General features: G+C 46.4%; 1 protein-coding gene across 3 annotated transcripts in view; it reads right to left on the bottom strand.

Annotated features, from left to right (window-relative positions):
* Positions 1-15,745: 15,745 nt before the first annotated feature.
* The window catches only part of LOC133138824 (retinoblastoma-binding protein 5-like), a 16,807-nt gene continuing 13,956 nt past the window's right edge, over positions 15,746-18,596 (bottom strand). For all 3 annotated transcript variants that reach the window (XM_061257907.1, XM_061257905.1, XM_061257906.1), the window contains exon 14: positions 15,746-16,394. In XM_061257907.1, the coding sequence (XP_061113891.1) occupies positions 16,342-16,394 (53 nt within the window). In that variant the 3' untranslated portion in view covers positions 15,746-16,341. The remainder of the gene's footprint in view (positions 16,395-18,596) is intronic.

Raw genomic sequence — 18,596 nt, forward strand, 5'->3', positions numbered from 1 at the left:
CAGTGTGCCAAAAGAGCAGGGCTGTCTGTTTGGATGTTGCAGCGCAAACACGGATGAGCCCGGCAGCTTCTTGAGCCAGGTAAAACAGGTGTGGAAGCTTCCAAACGGGTCCTCTGGAATGGTTGTCATGGTAACAGATCTTTTTATGACTGAAGGTTCTGGATAGACATTTCCATCGGTGCTGGCTGGGTCTACAGCGAAATTGATCTCAGTCACAGTTCAAGACTCCAGCAGGCAGCAAACCACATTGACATCTGTTTTACATGCACAGTATTTATCAAAGGTGGTGCTACCTATTGGGCCTGGACTACCTATTGGGCCTGGACTTGGCATTTTGACTTGAAATTCATGGTCATTGTGATCATTGGTTAATATGTATGTCCTTTGCAGAGGTCTCGTTTCCAGGGTGGCTATTTCCACTAATAATTACACAGCGAATTGCGTAACGTGTCTCTCTAAGTCCTGTGTTTGGCTGTCTTGCAGACAGAGGACGAGGACCATGTGCCTCTTGGATACCTGCCCCTCCTCCACGAGCTCGACAGCGGGTTGGGCTGCACCGATGGCAGCTTCCACCAGGGGGAACTGTCAGGGCCAGAGACGGAGGAGGGCCTGGAGCTGGGCTCCCCCCCGGACCGGATCAGCCCCGGCAGCTCGCCGTCCTCCCAGTCCCTCATCTCGTCCGAGCTCAGCGACTCGGGCTTCTACAGCGTCAGCGCCGGGGACTTCCACCACTTCCAGCGGCTACTGGAGAGGAGGATGCGGCTGTACCGCGCGCGAGTCGGCGGGGAGAAGCCGGAGAGACCGGGGGCCCGCTTAGACCTGCAGTCCATCCCTGAGGCCAGCCCCCCACCCGGAGACACAGGTCCACGGCATTTCAGAAGATCAGGCAGCGCCCGGCTCAGCAGGTGTCCCTCGGGGTCTCTGTTCGCCCCCCAGCCTGGCTTTTCCAGTTGCAGTACCCCCTCCTGCCAGCGGAGGGCAGCGTTGCAGCAACGGAACTACTCTCTGGAACTGTTGAACAGCTCCCTGCAGCACTTGGACCGCAGACGGGCCAGCCACCCCTCCGTTAACCACCACAGAGCCTCTGAGCACTGTCGTTGGCAGCCTGCCCCAGACGGGCCCTACGTCACACAGGAACAACACCAGACTTCACCCAGAGAGCCTTCGTGCGAAGAGCTCAGGCTGGGCGGCGAGGCTTGTGACAGGAAGGGGACGGCAGAGCGGGACAGCGACAGACAGACAGGGAGGGAACACCAGTGCCTCATGCTCAGCCGCCCTGAAGATGCCCATGAGTCCTGGTCTAATCCTGCAGGGGGCCCCTATCACACTTTGGACCCAATGGGGAGCCCCTGCAGCACGCTGGGGCCTATAGGCAGTCCCTGTAGCACGCTGGGGCCTATAGGCAGTCCCTGCAGCACGCTGGGCCCTATAGGCAGTCCCTACAGCACCCAGGGGCCTATAGGCAGTCCCTGTAGCATGCGGGGGCCTATAGGCAGTCCCTGTAGCACGCGGGGGCCTATAGGCAGTCCCTGTAGCACGCTGGGCCCTATAGGCAGTCCCTGTAGCACCCTGGGGCCTATAGGCAGTCCCTGTAGCACCCTGGGGCCTATAGGCAGTCCCTGCAGCTCGCTGGGTGTTGAGGGCCAGGGGAAGGTGCGCGCAGGGAGGAGTCAGCTCCTGAAGGCGCGGGCGCTGAGGCTGGCGGATGAGCGCAGCGAGAACACCACAGACGAGGAGGCGTGCGAGGTGCAGACCGGCCGCTACTGCAGCCGCGCCGAGCGCCGGCGCCACCTGCTGCTGGCCCAGGAGCAGCGCAGGCGGGACAGCGCCAGGGGAGCGGCCGGGCCGGAGCGCGGGCCCAGCGGCAGCACGGTGCTGGAGCTCAGCCACAGGAAGCTGAGCCGCCTGAGGAGCCACAACCTGCTGGACGACTGGACCACCGTGGAGGAGCTGCTGACCCACGGCACGCGGCAAGGCAGCCAGGAGGTCCTCTGCTCCCCCCCTCTACTCCACCCCCTGCTGTCCGTCACCACCGTGTAGCCTCCCCGGCAAGCACCGCGTGGCCTCACGGCCTCAGGGCCTGTCCGGCCAGGGCAAGGGCGGTCTCCGCTGTTTCCGGGAGCACAGAAGCACGGAAGCGTGCGATTCTGGGGGGGTTCAGCTAATCACAGGACTGCAGCACTTCAGAGGGACGCTCAGGCCATCAGATCCCACCTCCTGTACAACTGGGCCGAGTGCTTTTTTAAAACGGAGAGACGTTCGCAAGTGGAACGTATTTCAGAACTTTGCTTTAAAATAGAAGGGACACCATGTGCATATATTTCTCTTGATTGTTGTCCTTATAGTTCTTGTTTCTGTTAAAAAATTATAGAACCAAAAGTAGTCTATTCTGTAAAACCATTACTGAACATTGTCCATTTAACACCTTTGCTTCAACTATTGCGGTATCAGCAGAGATTCTAGATAGTTATAGATGGTCCAATCCCATGTTCTAACATTGAAAACAAAACTATATTTTTACAATATATACTCATGAGCTTCTGCTAGTTATTTATTTCAATGGAAACCATGCCTAATGTGACATTCAGTTTTGGCTCTTATCTCTCTGACCCTTGTACTTTTTAAAATTATTAGTCTGAATTACCTGCACTGTTACCTTCCTAACTTCATTCAAGTAAGCATTTACATAAGTGGTTTGACTATATGGTTGTGTCATCAAGAAGGTTCTGTACAAGGAGTACTGTCCTCAATGTTCATGAAGGGGTGTGTGGTTAACTAGTGTAGCCGATGTACTCTCTAGCCCATTAGTTACTGCAACAGGTTCCAGTGAGTAGTAAAAAAATTATGACACATTTTTATCTTTGCTTCATCTGATATCTAGCTTATCAAGCTCCCATTTGCTTGCTAATGTCAAGCTTGCTTGCTAACTAGCTAGATAGTGAAATAAATGTTAGAAGCTAACTACATTTTAGAAAGCATGTGAAGTAGTAGTTAGCATGAAATACACCCTGCTGAAAAAAGCAGCCCAAGCTAGGTTTTGAAACAGCTGTTAGCTGATCATTTCAAGCTGGACATAGCTGGATTTTACACCAGGGCATGCTAAAGTAACAAAGTCAACCTACATGTGTAGTGCTCATCAAACTAATGGTAACATTTCAGTACTACTAATAAATTGTGCATACGTAAACCTGCTTATGAACATAACTTCCTACAGATACAGTAATTTCAATCCATGGGATGAGAGCATTACCACACCTTGGCTCTTTGCTCATTTTCAGTGACCTGTATAATCAAGCTTGTACTAAAACCTGTCTACGACATTGGATATTGTGCTAAAGTTAACATCAAATGGATTATTTTTCAGCTATTAAAGGTGACAGGCCTATATTAGGGACTATCCAGCTAAATGAGATATTAGCTAAACAGCGTAGCTAGATAAAGGGATGTGAATGGTTTCTTTACTGGCTAGTGGCTTTGTTTCTGATAATAGCTGCGTGTAAACTGAATACTACCAATATATTAAATATGGTTAAAATTCCAGCATGAATGCCAGCACTTATGGTATATTACAATCATCAAGATATCATAAATAGATATGCTGAGCTATAACCAGCTAAAAGTTAGCAAGCAAATGGCTAACGTTAGCTAGCTACTCGTCATTATCTTTGTAATTGATACATTCTTCATAGAATAATGTTAATCGCTTCTCATGTTTTGCCTGCTTGGTCTTTTGAGGCCAAGTTTTTTTCCACCATTGAAACAGCATCCGAAAGATGAATTCTAGGTAGTTGTCTCATCTGATAAAGAGCAGTATTTCACCCATCACCTCTTCAACACAGGTTGCCATGGCTATCACAACAGACAAGAAACTGGATTATACATACATCGTGTCACTTTCTAAATATGATTTGAAACGAAAGGCTAATCATAAATACACATATTGTTATGTAGTACAGTAATGTTTTTAAGCTCCTAATATACCTTTATACAAGAAAACTAACTTTAATAAACTCACTTCTCTGCTTTGGTTTATTGAACAGATTGTTAGCACAAACATGTTTCAGCAAATTGCAAATGCTATGCTATAGACAGTGGAACACGGCGATCTAGCAAGTAGGCAATTTATATAAAATGTCCATGTTGCTAGTTAGCAAGTAATTGACATACTAGAATGACGAGTAGCTAACTAGTAACTGTGGGATAAATTATATTATGCCGGTTATGTTATGAAGCAAGCCGGATTCTTTCGCCAGATGGGTATTGTCAGAACAAGAACATCAGGGGATAAACAAATGTTCCATTTAGATGGAAAGTGGTGTATTAAGCGTTAGTACTTTGGTCTTCCTATATAAATCTGTTTCAGACAGGGATGAAGAAATTGATAAAATCTATGGTTTCAACATCAAAAGCTAAAAACAAGCTAAAAACAACCTAAACATGCAAACAAGGTGATTGTGCATTTTAAATGTGACGAAACATGTTTTGTATATTTGTATTACTCATAATGCATTGAGATAAATTAATTATAACTACTTTACTGCAAAATCTTTATCAACCTTTCCCAAAACTGTCCGTAGAAGGTTAAAGTAGTTAATCTCGTTGCTGATCTAATGTAGGTTTCAAAGTTTTCTCTAAATCAGGATTGAAGTATCTAATTTCAGATCTGTGTCTATGGCCAAATTTTACACATAGTGCAACTTACCACCTGGGATGGCCGTGGAAGCATGCTTTTATTTGGAGTTCTTTGCCTATATACCCCTAGTGTGGATGGACAAAGTCTTGATTTCATTGTTGTCATTTGTATAAGTAAGATATTACAACGGCCCTTATCCCCATGTTATTAGCTACAGAAGTGAACCCTGTTGTTGTAATATACATCCTATTTTGAATCACTGCTAACTCTTCTCACCGCTTCTCAAACATTGTTTCAAAATGGTCAGATGGTGCAGAATGTGGAACACTGTGTGCTGAATTCATGTATAGTACCATTAATATGGAATTACAAGATGAAACAGGAGTTAATCACATAGTAAAAACAAACAAAAAGAATAACGTATTATTATTACATAAATAACTTTAGTATCAGCAGATATCAGTAACTGTAAGGATTATTTTTCTTCAAAGTTGCTGAATTTTCCACCAATTTTAATAAAAGGTCTCATCTCGTAATTCCATATCATGGAGCGTGTCTGTGGCAGAGTCAGTGATGTGCACTATGACCTTACAGCAGTGTTGCTGTTCCCACGTCACATACTGCGTCCGTTCTCACGTGTACAGGCACTTAAGGCACTGCACTCAAAGCACTTCATATGTAAATGCTTTTGGAAACCACAGCACGTGAACTACACATTCACAAGCAACACCAATGGCAACGGCAATGTCAATGTCCTTTGTATGTGATATCTCCCATTAGATTGCTCATTTCTATTTTTGAAGTCAGATTTGAAAATAATGTGTGTTGTTTTAATAAAGATGAGATTTTAAAAGCGATATTCAAGATGCAGGATAGCATTTGTAATTCTGTTACTTTTATTTGTGGGAAGCCAAAGTGTATAGGAGGACCATGGGATGTTTATAAGTTACCTGTTCTTATGATTTGGGTGGGTTTCAGCTGCATGCTGGGTGCCAATATGTACATACTGTATATCTAATAAAAAATATATAAGACCTGTTCCACAGGCATTCACACCAGTGGGTAGCTTCATGAACCACCTTAATTACAATGTGCATGCAGTCGTTTTGACGCATTTAAAGGAACATTGGTCCACCACTGTGCATCTCTGATTGAACTACTGCAAACAGCGTGCGTCTCATTGAGTTAGCACTAACTCTGCATGTCACATTGAACTAGCGCCAACAGTGTTGCACGTGGGCTTGTGCTAACACAAACGCTCTGCAGGGCTGATAGACTTAGCACGGACAGTATATATGTGTGTCTGAATGAGTTAATGTTAATAATGCAGCTGAAATCAGACACAATTGTTTGAATAAATGTCACAGCACACAAGAAGTAGCAGCTGCAGTTGTATAAATCTACAGCATGTACAATCCTTTCTGCTTCACCTGCATACCAATGTACTGTAATGTGCATACAGATTTTTTGTATAATATATTTAGACATGAAGGCCAACCTCAGAAAAAAGACCCATACGGAATTTGTGAATCAATATATTTCTAAAATCCACAATCTGTTGTTCCTGCGTCATGCCAGAATTATGAATTTGGGCCAGATCCAACATCCTGTGACTTATTCCCAGATGGAATCCCACGTCCTCATTATTGCGCTGTGCAGCTTTCACAAACTGTGTGAGTAAACTAATGGGTCTTTCTAACTTTAGGTAAACATCACTCTGTCATGTCTAGCACCCCAGCTTGTTTATTTGTTATTTGAACAAACAACTGAATAAGCAACAGCCATTATAAACCACTAAAATTATGAATAGTTACCTTTTCTTGATCTATTGAGTACGAATAACTCAAATGTATTTGTTGTTATTGACTGGAAGATGGGTCAAGGTTCAGGTTCAGAAATTAAACATTCAGACAGTATTTCTTCAGATGCTTGTTCTGATCAAGAAACTACTTCTGTCTCTTAAGACTTCACTTCACATAAAGCTGGAAGGATCCATGTTGGCTCTTGTGTCTGCATAAAAAACACAGAATCCTGCATTAATGCAACTATTGGTACTAGCATGGTCCAGATTCGATTCGGGACCGTGGGTATTGAAAGTATGTTTGAAAGGATCACACCATGACACAGGCGTAGCAGAGGTAGGTGGCTGGGCCCAGCTGACGGGCGACTTGGAGAGGAGAGGACCAGTATGAGGCCATTTTATTGTCCCGGTGGGGCCTACGGGCCCTGACCCAGTCGGAGTCGGTGATGTCTGGCACTCTGGCTCGTTTTGTCTGGTCAAATTGTTGCTTCATCTGCCCCTGCTGATGGGTGACTGAGGCTCTGACCCCAGAGCAAGGTGCCTGGGGCGTAGAGGGACGGAGCCTGTCCAGGGGCAGGTTGAGTTCCCGGCTCAGCATGAGAGAGGCTGGGAAAACGCCTGTGCTCGAGTGCTGTGTGGTCCAGTAGTGCAGCAGAGTGTGACGGGTGGCCTGTGTCAAGGAGCACCCTTAGGTGCTCTGAGGCCATTTTTCAGTGACTGGTGAAAGTGTCCGATGCCACTGTTGGCCTGGGGGTGATAATACGCAGTGCGTATGTGCCGGATGCCCTTGCTTTCAAAGTAAGTAGTTAATTGTGCAGACACCAGTTGAGGACTGTTGACAGTGGTGATGGTCTTTGGGGGACCCCAGCGAGAGACGAGGGAGTCCAGGAAGTCAATGATGACCTGAGAGGTCACAGAGCCAACCACCAAGAAGCTTTGGTGGTGGGGAACCCCATGGATCTCACTACAGATGTCCGGCTGCAGGTGATCCCAGAGCTCAGAGGGCCAGGCAAGAGGTTGCAGGGGTGGGGGAACCTGGTCGCCAGTCTTGCCACTCACAAGGCAGGCAGAGCAGTCCTTGAGCAGGGCCTCAATGTGTCTGTCTATCCCTGGCCACCACACCAGGTCTCGGCAGTGCTGTGTTAGCTTCACAATGCCCAGGTGGCCCTCATGCGCCATGGTCATGTGCACACAGAGCACTAGGGACCACTGTGCAAGGCCCACGTGCCACACAGGTGTCATTCCAGCAGGACAGCTCCTGTTTTACTCGGGAGAACGCAGCCAGCTCCTCTGGGACCGTGTGAGGCCAGCCATTCTGAATGTAGGTGCAGAGCTGAGAGAGGACAGGGTCCTGTTCGGAGGCTTCCTTGAGCTCCTGCAGAGAGACAGTTGTCTGGAGGGGTGTGTGTATAATGTCTGAATAATGTCTGTTCCACACAGTCAGTGCCCGTGTGTGGGGCTGGGGTGAAGACGGAGCAGGGGAGCAGGTCAGCTACAACATTGTCTCTGCCTGGGGTGAACTGCAGGCAAAAAATTGTACTGGTGGAGGCGGTCAGACCAGCGGTGTAGCCTCAGTGGTTCGTGGCCTGTCCCAGATGTGGACAGCAACACTGTCAGTGCCTGGTAATCCGTCCTGAGGGTGAAGGAGCGGCCAAAGAGGTGCAAGTGCCACCTTTCACCGGCCCAGATGCAGGCTAACCCCTCACGCTCACCTCCTGAGTAGTGCTGCTCAGTCTGGAGGGCATGGGAGGCGAAGGCGACGGGCTTCTCAACGCCGTTCTCGGTCTGACAGCACAGCCCCTATCGCCGTGGCACCACGGTTCGTCCTTATGCAGCAGCTGGCTCAGGGGGGCTGTGGTGGCAGAGTACAGTGGGAGGAACTTCAGGTAGTAGCCTGTCATGCCCCAGAAGGAGGTGAGCTGAGCGGCTGTACTGGGCTGGCCTGAATGGCATCCACGTTGGACTGCAGCGGACTTATGCAACCTGCTGACAGCCGGAACCCCACAAACTCAATGGCTGGCATGGAGAGGACACATTTTTCAGTGTTGAGAGTTAACTTGTGCTTGGCTAGGGCTGCGTTGACCTTGTTGAGTCGCTCCTCATGGATTTCAGTGGTGGGCCCGTGTACGACAACATTGTCCAGATATATGGCCATGCCCATATGGCAGCACGAAGACCATAACCTTCTGAAAGCAGCTGGGGGCGGAGCTGAGGCCAAAAGGCATCCAGGTGTAGCAAAAACACTCTTGCATGTGTCACAAAGGCTGTGAGGTCTCTGCTGCTGGGATGGAGAGGCACCTGTAAGTAGCCTTGTCTGAGGTCTAGCTTGGAGAACACCGTAGAGCCGTAGAACTGAGCTGTGAGCTCTTCTGAGGTGGGCAGTGGATACTTGTCAGGGATCACTGCCTTATTCACTGCACATAGATCGACACAGACAGACACACAGGGCCCCTGACTTCTTAGCCACTACCAGGAGTGAGACCCAGGCGAAGCGTCCACTGGCTCAGTGATGCCAGCTTTCAGAAGCTGCTGTAGCTCAGCCGAGACCCAATCACAGAGAGCCAGAGGGATGCGGCGCAGGGGCTGGACGATGGGCGTAACAGAAGGGTTGAGGAGACAGTCAGGATTGCCTTCAGTTGATGGCAAGAGGGAGAACCCCAGCACAGAGAACAGGGTCAGGCCGATCAGGTTGGCCCCATGGAGGGGAACAAAACTGGGCGCCCTATTGGTTCCATAGAGAACAGTCACTTGAACCAGATTGATTCTGGAGTCACCATAGCCACAGAGGGTAGTAGAGGGTGCAGACAGCTGCAGTGAACTGAAAATGTCTTAAGTGTCAACATAGGAGAGACACACTCTGGCACCTGTGTCCAAAAGCAGAGGGATGCACACATCATTGAGGTTGACTGTGCATGATCTGAATGGCACTGGCCCTGAGTTCACATAGTGAATAATGGTGGAGAGAAAGAGCAGTCTGAGGAGGCTGCTTAGCTGGGTGTGGCCACCTGCTGTTTAGTTAGTGTAGCTGCACGCTCAGCTGCACTCTCCACTTGTAACGCAATGGGAGATTGTTGGTGTGTTCAATCAACTGGTCACGGATGATTTCGGACTAGCCAGTCGCTGCAACTTAGCCACGTACTGTTGCACAGACTCACCGGGCAGTTGGTGTCGCTGACGGAATAAAAAACGCCGAAGGAGGGCATTTTGTGGAGCAGCGAATCGGGTGCTCAGAAGTTCCACAGCTGCGTCATAGCTGATGTCAGTGCTGCTCCCAAGGGTCCCGAGCACATGCTGATCCTCCACTCCCAAGCAGTGTTGCAACAGTGCCTTCTTCCAAGCTGTCCTCACATTGGTTAGCCCCAATGCTATGAAGGTAAGTTTAGAAGGACTGTAACCAGCGAGTCCAGGGTATCAGAGGCTCACCAGTGCCAGGAAGGGGGCGGGAAGTGGGAGGGAAATATCAGCCATCCTCGTCGCCAAATATTGTGTTCGAAAAGGACCACACCATGACAGTCGTAGCATCAACACAGCATCTGTTAATTCTACATTCATCATTCTCACAGACCAGAGCAACACATTTCAATACCCATCACTCAGGCATAATACATTGATTGCAGCACAAGAGAACAATGCTATAACTCAATGCATCACTGGTAACCCAGTGTGCAGACAGTAGGGCCCATCCATACACAGCAACATGGTGCCCAGCCAAATGAGCCATCCAGCAGGCTCTCCTACTGGTGCTTTAACCTGACCCATCCGCAGCCTTCACAGGCCACTTGGCACCTCCCCCTCTCTGAACTTCCACCTCACGCTCACGACTACTGTCTGTTCTGGCTCCACGGTGGTGGAATGAACTCCCCGTTGAGGTCAGAACTGTAGAATCTCGTCCCACCTTCAAGCGCAAACTGAAGACGCACCTATTCAAGCAGCACCTCTCCCCGTCCCTCCCTACCTCCCTATGAACCTGAATTGTTGTCTTTCTGTGATTTACTTTTTTAGTTTGGCTAGGTCAGGGGCCGACAACCCTGGTCCTGGAGAGCCGCAGGGTGTGCTGGCTTTCGTTGTTACTTGGCATTAATTGATCAATGAAAGCCGTTGATTACACAGTTAACTCACCTCACCTGGTTTCTTGGGTCTGAATCGGTTGCTTATTTGAAGGTGGAGATGAAAGCCAGCACACCCTGCGGCTCTCCAGGACCAGGGTTGCTGACCCCTGGGCTAGGTAAGCAGTATTTGGCTAGTTAAGTTTGGTCACTTTTGCTTTGTTGTTTGTTAAAAAAAAATCAAAAATCAAATAGGCCCTGGTCCTTATCTTTGTTGTACAGGTAGCAGTTGAAATTGTACTTCCCTCTAGGGTCTTTCAGCGCACATATCCCTGGTTATGGGTATGCTCTTTGTTGTACGTCGCTCTGGATAAGAGCATCTGCCAAATGCCATTAATGTAATGTAATGTAATCTGGTGGAGCCTTTAAAGGTCCCATAATATGCACCCTTCCGGTGTTCTATTTTAGGTCCTGAAATCCATAAGGTGTTTGTGTGGTTTTAAGTGCCAAAACCGATTCCTATGCAGTATTACCATTTTCCAGCGTCTCTCATGAGCTTTACCAAGAACAGACTGTGTCTTTAAAGCTCATTGATCAATGAACCTCTGTTCTGGTCGGCTGGCTAGCTCCAACGAACTGAATGGCACTGGGGGCTGTGCTGAAGGTGGATATGACAAATTCACACAAGTCCAAATGGCTCATTTAAATGCATTCATATGGATTGGGTGGTTTTTTGGGGGACTGCATTTTCATACTTTCAGTGTTTTCTATAGCACCTTCAACTCCACATAGGGAAATGTTGTTTTCCACAACACGGGACCTTTATTGAATATCCACTGCTTTTCAGCATGTTACTAGACAGCGTGACAGAGAGCCCCCTGATCCCCTGAGCTGAACCATCCATCCATCAGACACATCATTGGCCTGTGCTTGAACACCAGCGCGCCAGGTACAGGCACATCTCCAGTGTAGCCCCCCCCCTCCCCCCGCTGCCTTCCCTGGCTGGTGCCATGCGCGCCACGTCCACAGGATATCATTCCCAACAGGAGGAGGGTGAGCTGCCTGCAGCCGTCCTGTCCCAGCGGAGCACACAAGCTGCTGGGAGAACAGATTCCTGCCCTCACCCTCATTACGCCACAGATGGGGCTCACAAACATGACCAGCTATTCAAATTCTGAATGAAATTAAAAGTGGAATAATGAAGTAACTAAACCAAGAGGAAGCACGTTAGCACTAGACGGTAAAAGCAAACAGGCGTTAGCGTATCCATTCTACACATTTTGACATGGCCTATGAGCTGTACACTGTGCACTGTGCGTTTGAAGAGAGAGATATTGTCCTATCGGTCGTTCCTTTGTGATTTCTGAACGTAGGTATTGTATGTAAAATGGCAAAATACAAAAGCCTAATTTCTGTGTGTGTCTCATGCGTTTGTGCCTGTAGTATTACAGGAAGGCTGTGTGACGGACGCCAACGCTGCTCCCAGCAACACTCTGTCCCACCCCGCCAGCCGAGCTGCCGCCCTCCAGGCCCGCAGTGCATGCTGGGTACTGACACATTGCGTTAGTGTCATTCATGCAGCCAGTTGTTCGGGTTTCACTTCTCATGACCTAGATGCAGAAAAGCCCTGGGCAGAAGAACAGAAGCTGAAGCAGAAGAAAAACAACAATGGCGGACATCTCCTCCATTTGAAACAACATACAACCGTGTATACAGATCAGCCGATCAGCAGTGCCCGGGGCTTCAATAAAAGTGCAAATGGAAGAGTAGGCATGTAGTAAATCCCCATCTTTAATTCAGGACAACCGGAGTCAGACTACTCAGAGCAGTAGAAATGGCATGAAGTATGAAGGATTTCACAGCATTTCATAATGAAACACTATACATATACACTATACATGCTGTATGTTCACTATACACATACAATATACATGCTGTATGTTCACTATACATATATACTATGCATGCTGTACGTTCACTATACATATACACGCTGTATGTTCACTATACATATACAATATACATGCTGTATATTCACTATACATATACACTATGCATGCTGTATGTTCACTATACATATATAATATACACGGCAGACCCCAGTGGCAGACCCCCGTGGCAGTCAAAACCCTGGAGTCAAGACTGGATGGTGAGGGCACTCTCAGTAGGCAGTTGAATACGCCTGTGGAGCCATTTATACGCAGGGCAAGAGTAAGGTGTTCCCCGGTGTTCTGGCCAAATTCCCAACCTGGCTCTTTCAATCTGCCACCTAATCACCCCTCATCACTGTAAAGTGCTATGAGTGCAAGTGAAAAATGCAATGACCGATGCATTTGCCCCAGGCACTGTGGTGCCCTGGAATTGGGGGGTGGGGTATGTGTGGGGGGTGCTGTGGTTTCTGCATGGTGAAAGCAAAATGTAAATTATTTGGTTACAAATCTAAAATTGTTGAGCCAAAACATCAATCATAAAATGAAACCACACCATGTTGTGCCTCATGGTGGATAATACTAAAATTTCCCTCGGGATGAATAAAGTATCTATCTATCTATCTACAGTGCATCCGGAAAGTATTCACAGGGCTTCACTTTTCCCACATTTTGTTATGTTACAGCCTTATTCCAAAATGGAATAAATTCATTTTTTTCCTCAAAATTCTACACACAACAACCCATAATGACAACATGAAAGTTTTTTTTTTTTGCAAATAAAAAAAATAAAAAACTAAGAAATCACATGTACATAAGTATTCACAGCCTTTGCCATGAAGCTCAAAATTGAGCTCAGGTGCATCCTGTTTCCACTGATCAACCTTGAGATGTTTCTACAGCTTAACTGGAGTCCACCTGTGGTAAATTCAGTTGATTGGACATGATTTGGAAAGGCACACACCTGTCTATATAAGGTCCCACAGTTGACAGTGCATGTCGGAGCACAAACCAAGCATGAAGTCAAAGGAATTGTCTGTAGACCTCCGAGACAGGATTGTCTCGAGGCACAAATCTGGGGAAGGGTACAGAACAATTTCTGCTGCTTTGAAGGTCCCAATGAGCACAGTGGCCTCCATCATCCGTAAATGGAAGAAGTTCGGAACCACCAGGACTCTTCCTAGAGCTGGCCGCCCGTCTAAACAGAGCAATCGGCGGAGAAGGGCCTTAGGGCGGCCTGTAGCGTAGTGGTTAAGGTAAATGACTGGGACACACAAGGTCGGTGGTTCTAATCCCGGTGTAGCCAGTGATTAGATCTGCACAGCCGTTGGGCCCTTGAGCAAGGCCCTTAACCCTGCATTGCTCCAGGGGAGGATTGTCTCCTGCTTAGTCTAATCAACTGTACGTCGCTCTGGATAAGAGCGTCTGCCAAATGCCAATAATGTAATGTAATGTAATGTAGTCAGGGAGGTGACCAAGAACCCGATGGTCACTCTGTCAGAGCTCCAGCGTTCCTCTGTGGAGAGAGGAGAACCTTCCAGAAGGCCAACCATCTCTGCAGCAATCCACCAATCAGGCCTGTATGGTAGAGTGGAGAGACGGAAGCCACTCCTTAGTAAAAGGCTCTTGGCAGCCCGCCTGGAGTTTGCCAAAAGGCACCTGAAGGACTCTCAGACCATGAGAAACAAAATTCTCTGGTCTGATGAGACAAAGATTGAACTCCTTGGCGTGAATGCCAGGCGTCATGTTTGGAGGAAATCAGGCACCGCTCATCACCTGGCCAATACCATCCCTACGGTGAAGCATGGTGGTGGCAGCATCATGCTGTGGGGATGTTTTTCAGCGGCAGGAACTGGGAGACTAGTCAGGATTGAGGGAAAGATGAATGCAGCAATGTACAGAGACATCCTGGATGAAAACCTGCTCCAGAGCGCTCTTGACCTCAGACGGTTCATCTTTCAGCAGGACAACGACCCTAAGCACACAGCCAAGATATCAAAGGAGTGGCTTCAGGACAACTCTGTGAATGTCCTTGAGTGGCCCAGCCAGAGCCCAGACTTGAATCCGATTGAACATCTCTGGAGAGATCTGAAAATGGCTGTGCACCAACGCTCCCCATCCAACCTGATGGAGCTTGAGAGGTGCTGCAAAGAGGAATGGGCGAAACTGCCCAAAGATAGGTGTGCCAAGCTTGTGGCATCATATTCAAAAAGACTTGAGGCTGTAATTGCTGCCAAAGGTGCATCAACAAAGTATTGAGCAAAGGCTGTGAATACTTATGTACATGTGATTTCTTAGTTTTTTATTTTTAATAAATTTGCAAAAATTTCAAAAAAACATCTTTCATGTTGTCATTATGGGGTGTTGTGCGTAGAATTTTGAGGGAAAAAAATGAATTTATTCCATTTTAGAATAAGGCTGTAACAACAAAATGTGGGAAAAGTGTAGCGCTGTGAATACTTTCCGGATGCACTGTATCTATCTAAAATATATTTGGTTATACAGCCGTACAAACTAGTTCTGAGTGATATTTCACTAAAAAACAATCAGCCAAAATATTAGAGAATTCGTGAAGGGGCATTTCTTAGTGGGTTAAACAGAGTCTATTTCACTGAAGAAAGGTTCAGAACCAGCACAAAGAAACAGACACCCATCTGTGCCTTTATCTGAAACCAGCTGAAGCAAATGGCAGAAGAGTCTGCTGTGGATATGCCTTAAATACACCAGCAGTACCTCCCAAGCCTTCTGCTCTTATGCCGGGACGTGGTGTAGGTGCTCGACCAAACCATTCCCTTTAATGAGAAATGAATGCAGCAATGTTATAAATAATGAACTCAGTTTCACAATTACTTTTCCATGGGACTGATGGAGAAATATGGAGGCTGTTTCCTTGCTCTTCAGCACCACCCTGCATTAGTAATCTAAATTGCCATAGACTGGTCGTTGGTCTGTCTATGCAATAAAATAAAATAATTTGTCATTCAGCTGACACTTATCCAAAGCCGGGACAGGGGCCAATCCTCTTTGGAGCAATGTGGGGTTAAGAGCCTTGCTCAAGGGCCCCAACAGCTGTGCGGATCTTATCATAGCTACACCGGGGCTTGAACCACCAACCTTACAGGTTCCAGTAATGTACCTTAGCTACTAGAATACAGGCTGCCCCAGTCATGTACCTTAGCCACTAGGTTACAGATGGCCTCTAACCCTCTATGTCGCTGTGTAATTCATTTAGAAAATCTGATCTGATTCCATAATGCACCACCTGCCAGACCGTGCTGCCCACACTCACAAAAATTCACTTTTTAGCAGGGGCATCCTCTGATGCCAATTCAGACACTTCAAATTTTTGTTTCTTTATTGTGTTCATTTTAAAATCTTTTCACATGTATATAGGCGGAAGAAACAGAAAGCTCACAGAGGCACAATGACAGGAGAATCATTCTTACAACAGAATATTTACACACATATGGTACACGTTCTTTTATCAAAGTAAAAAAAAAGAGAAAAGATACAAAAAAGCAAGAAATGTTCAAAAATCTATTTTAAACAAATTGACATTTTTGCTACACACACTGGCTGCTTGATTGGTTCCAAAAGTGCATCACACAGCTGGATATTTTCACCAGGCGGAGGAAGAGTTATGCAGTTATGGGTGTCTGCATGTAGCTCTGCGCCGAGTAGCAGTGGTTTGGAGGGGTGTGGGGTACTGTACTATGTGATGGACAGACACCGAGGTTGGACTGGAGTACTGTGGCATTGTATCCTGTAATTTGTGTTTCTGTAGCTGTGGGAGTGCACCGTCACTTTTTGAATTTCCAAATGTCAACGCCACAAAAACGTACTTCAAACCCAACACACATCCTTAGGGAACGGAGCATAGAAAGTGCAGGTGGCTGTTCGACCTCCGGCCACTGGGAGGCAGTGTTCGCAAAATCAGTCCAATCCCTGAACTTCATGCTGCGTGAAAGGCACGGTCACCAAATTCCCTGAAAAATTTAAGAAACGCCTTCACTGAGAGACAAAGAGAGAGAGAATGAGAGAGCGAGAGAGAGAGAGAGAGAATAGCAAATGGCACAACAGCCCTGATCTCTGAATAATGGCTACAATTTTCTCTGAATTAGTTTTCCATTCATGACATCCAAATAAACAATGTGGTATGCCACAGTTAGCATACACATACAATACATACCCCAGCTTGGACGAATACTCGATTCTGATTGGTTGATAACCGTGTGCATATATAGTACAGGGTAAATCCTAATTAAATATGTACATAAATAGAAGAGCTGGCCAGCATAATTTAATATCTATCAAATTGAATTAAGTTTCCATACACATCGCTCATTTTATTTTGATCGATTGAACATCACTGGTCCATTGCTGCCATCTACAGCACAAGAAGCATCTTCCTGCCTCTTGGCAATTGAGAATGGTATTTCCTGACAGAAGAAAATTTCATAATTTACACTAAATAACCATTTTATTATTTGTACTTGCTTTGTAAATGCTTATTAACCATTGAATAAGCATAATAATTCACAACAAGGGTTGCAGCGACTTTTGTCAGGCCCTGTGTATAACTTCAGTCCACTAAGCTGAAAAGTTAAAAGTTACAGTCCCCTCCAATAGTTTTGGAACAGCAAGGTCAATTTCCTTTGATTTTGCAATGCACTTAATACATTTGAGGTTGAGATAAAAAGATTAACATGAGAAGAATTTCGAATTTCAGCTTTTATTTTCTGGTATTTACACCTAGATGTGTTAAACTACTTATAACATAGCACTTTGGTATCAGACCACTAAATCTTTAGGTGAGCAAAAGTATTGGAACAGAGAGTATTTAAGTAAATGAAAGTAAATAACACTTCATGTTTGGTAGCATATCCCTTGCTTGCAATAACTGCATCAATAAAAATTTGTTCCAGAAAATGTGGCTCATCTCTGTACTTCTTTGCAAATTGTAATCTTGCCTTCCAATTCTTGCTACTGATGAGCAGTTTGAGATATCTTCACCCCTGCCCTGTGGAGATTGTTTGTGATGTCACTGACTGCCCTGTGGAGATTGTTTGTGATTTCACTGACTGCCCTGTGGAGATTGTTCGTGATGTCACTGACTGATGTTTTGGGGTTTTTCTTCACAGCTGTCATCAGCTGATATTCTTTTCCTCGGTTGACCTTGTTCAGTGTCTGTTGCTCAGCATGCCAACAGTTTCTGTCCCCAATGCTTCGGCAATGGCTCTGACTGATTTCCCTTCTTCACTATGCTTCAAAATGGCTTGCTTTTCACCCAAAGACAGCTCTCTGATGTTCATGTTGGTTTATCTTTTTTAATACAAATGCAGTCTTCACAGGCAGAACCCAAAGCTAAAAGCAAGAGTAGACATTCAGAAGTATTTATTGTTTAACCAGTCAATCTCACAGGACACATCCGGGGCAACAAGAAATGTCAGTCACATGTTCCAATAGTTTTGCACACCTAAAAATTGGGTTGTCTGATACAGAAGGTGATATGTTCTAAGTTGTTTAACAAATCTAGATACATATACCAGGACATAAAAAGCTGAAATTCGTATCTGTCATCTCAAGTAAATCTTTTGACCTCAAACTCAACTGTCTTCAGTACTACACCTCTTCCTAACCTAATAAATCAGAAAAAAAAAACATTGACTGCAAGAGAAACCCAACGGCAGGTGTAGAACTGTTAGGAAGCGAATAGCTATATTGTCTCTTGAATGCACAACAACATGCCTTAACTAACAGGACCCATTTGATTGGATGAGCTAAATTCTTGCTTTTAGGAGGGCCTCTAAAAGTTTAGGTTTGGAGTTATTCATGAAGGGATAACTGAAAAACCTGTGAGATATAACTAGAATAGGTTCAGGATAGGTAAGCCCAGTGACCAAAAAAAAGAGACCAAACCAGCTTGATCCTAACTTAAGGCAAGGTCATTACATCACAAACCCACCAACTATGCGGATGCACACATTCTCACAAACTCTCTAACACATGCGCTCACACACACGCGCGCTCACACTCATGCACGCTCACTCATCCATGCGCTCACACACATACTCACACACTCGCGCTCACACACACACACACTCTGCAGATGAAGCAGTGCACACAGACGGCGCGAGAGGAGAAGAGCAAAGGGCAAAGTGCAAGCAGGAAGGAAACAGGACCAGGAT

Source organism: Conger conger, chromosome 10 (assembly GCF_963514075.1).
Source record: "Conger conger chromosome 10, fConCon1.1, whole genome shotgun sequence".
NCBI classification, from domain to species: Eukaryota; Metazoa; Chordata; class Actinopteri; order Anguilliformes; family Congridae; genus Conger; species Conger conger.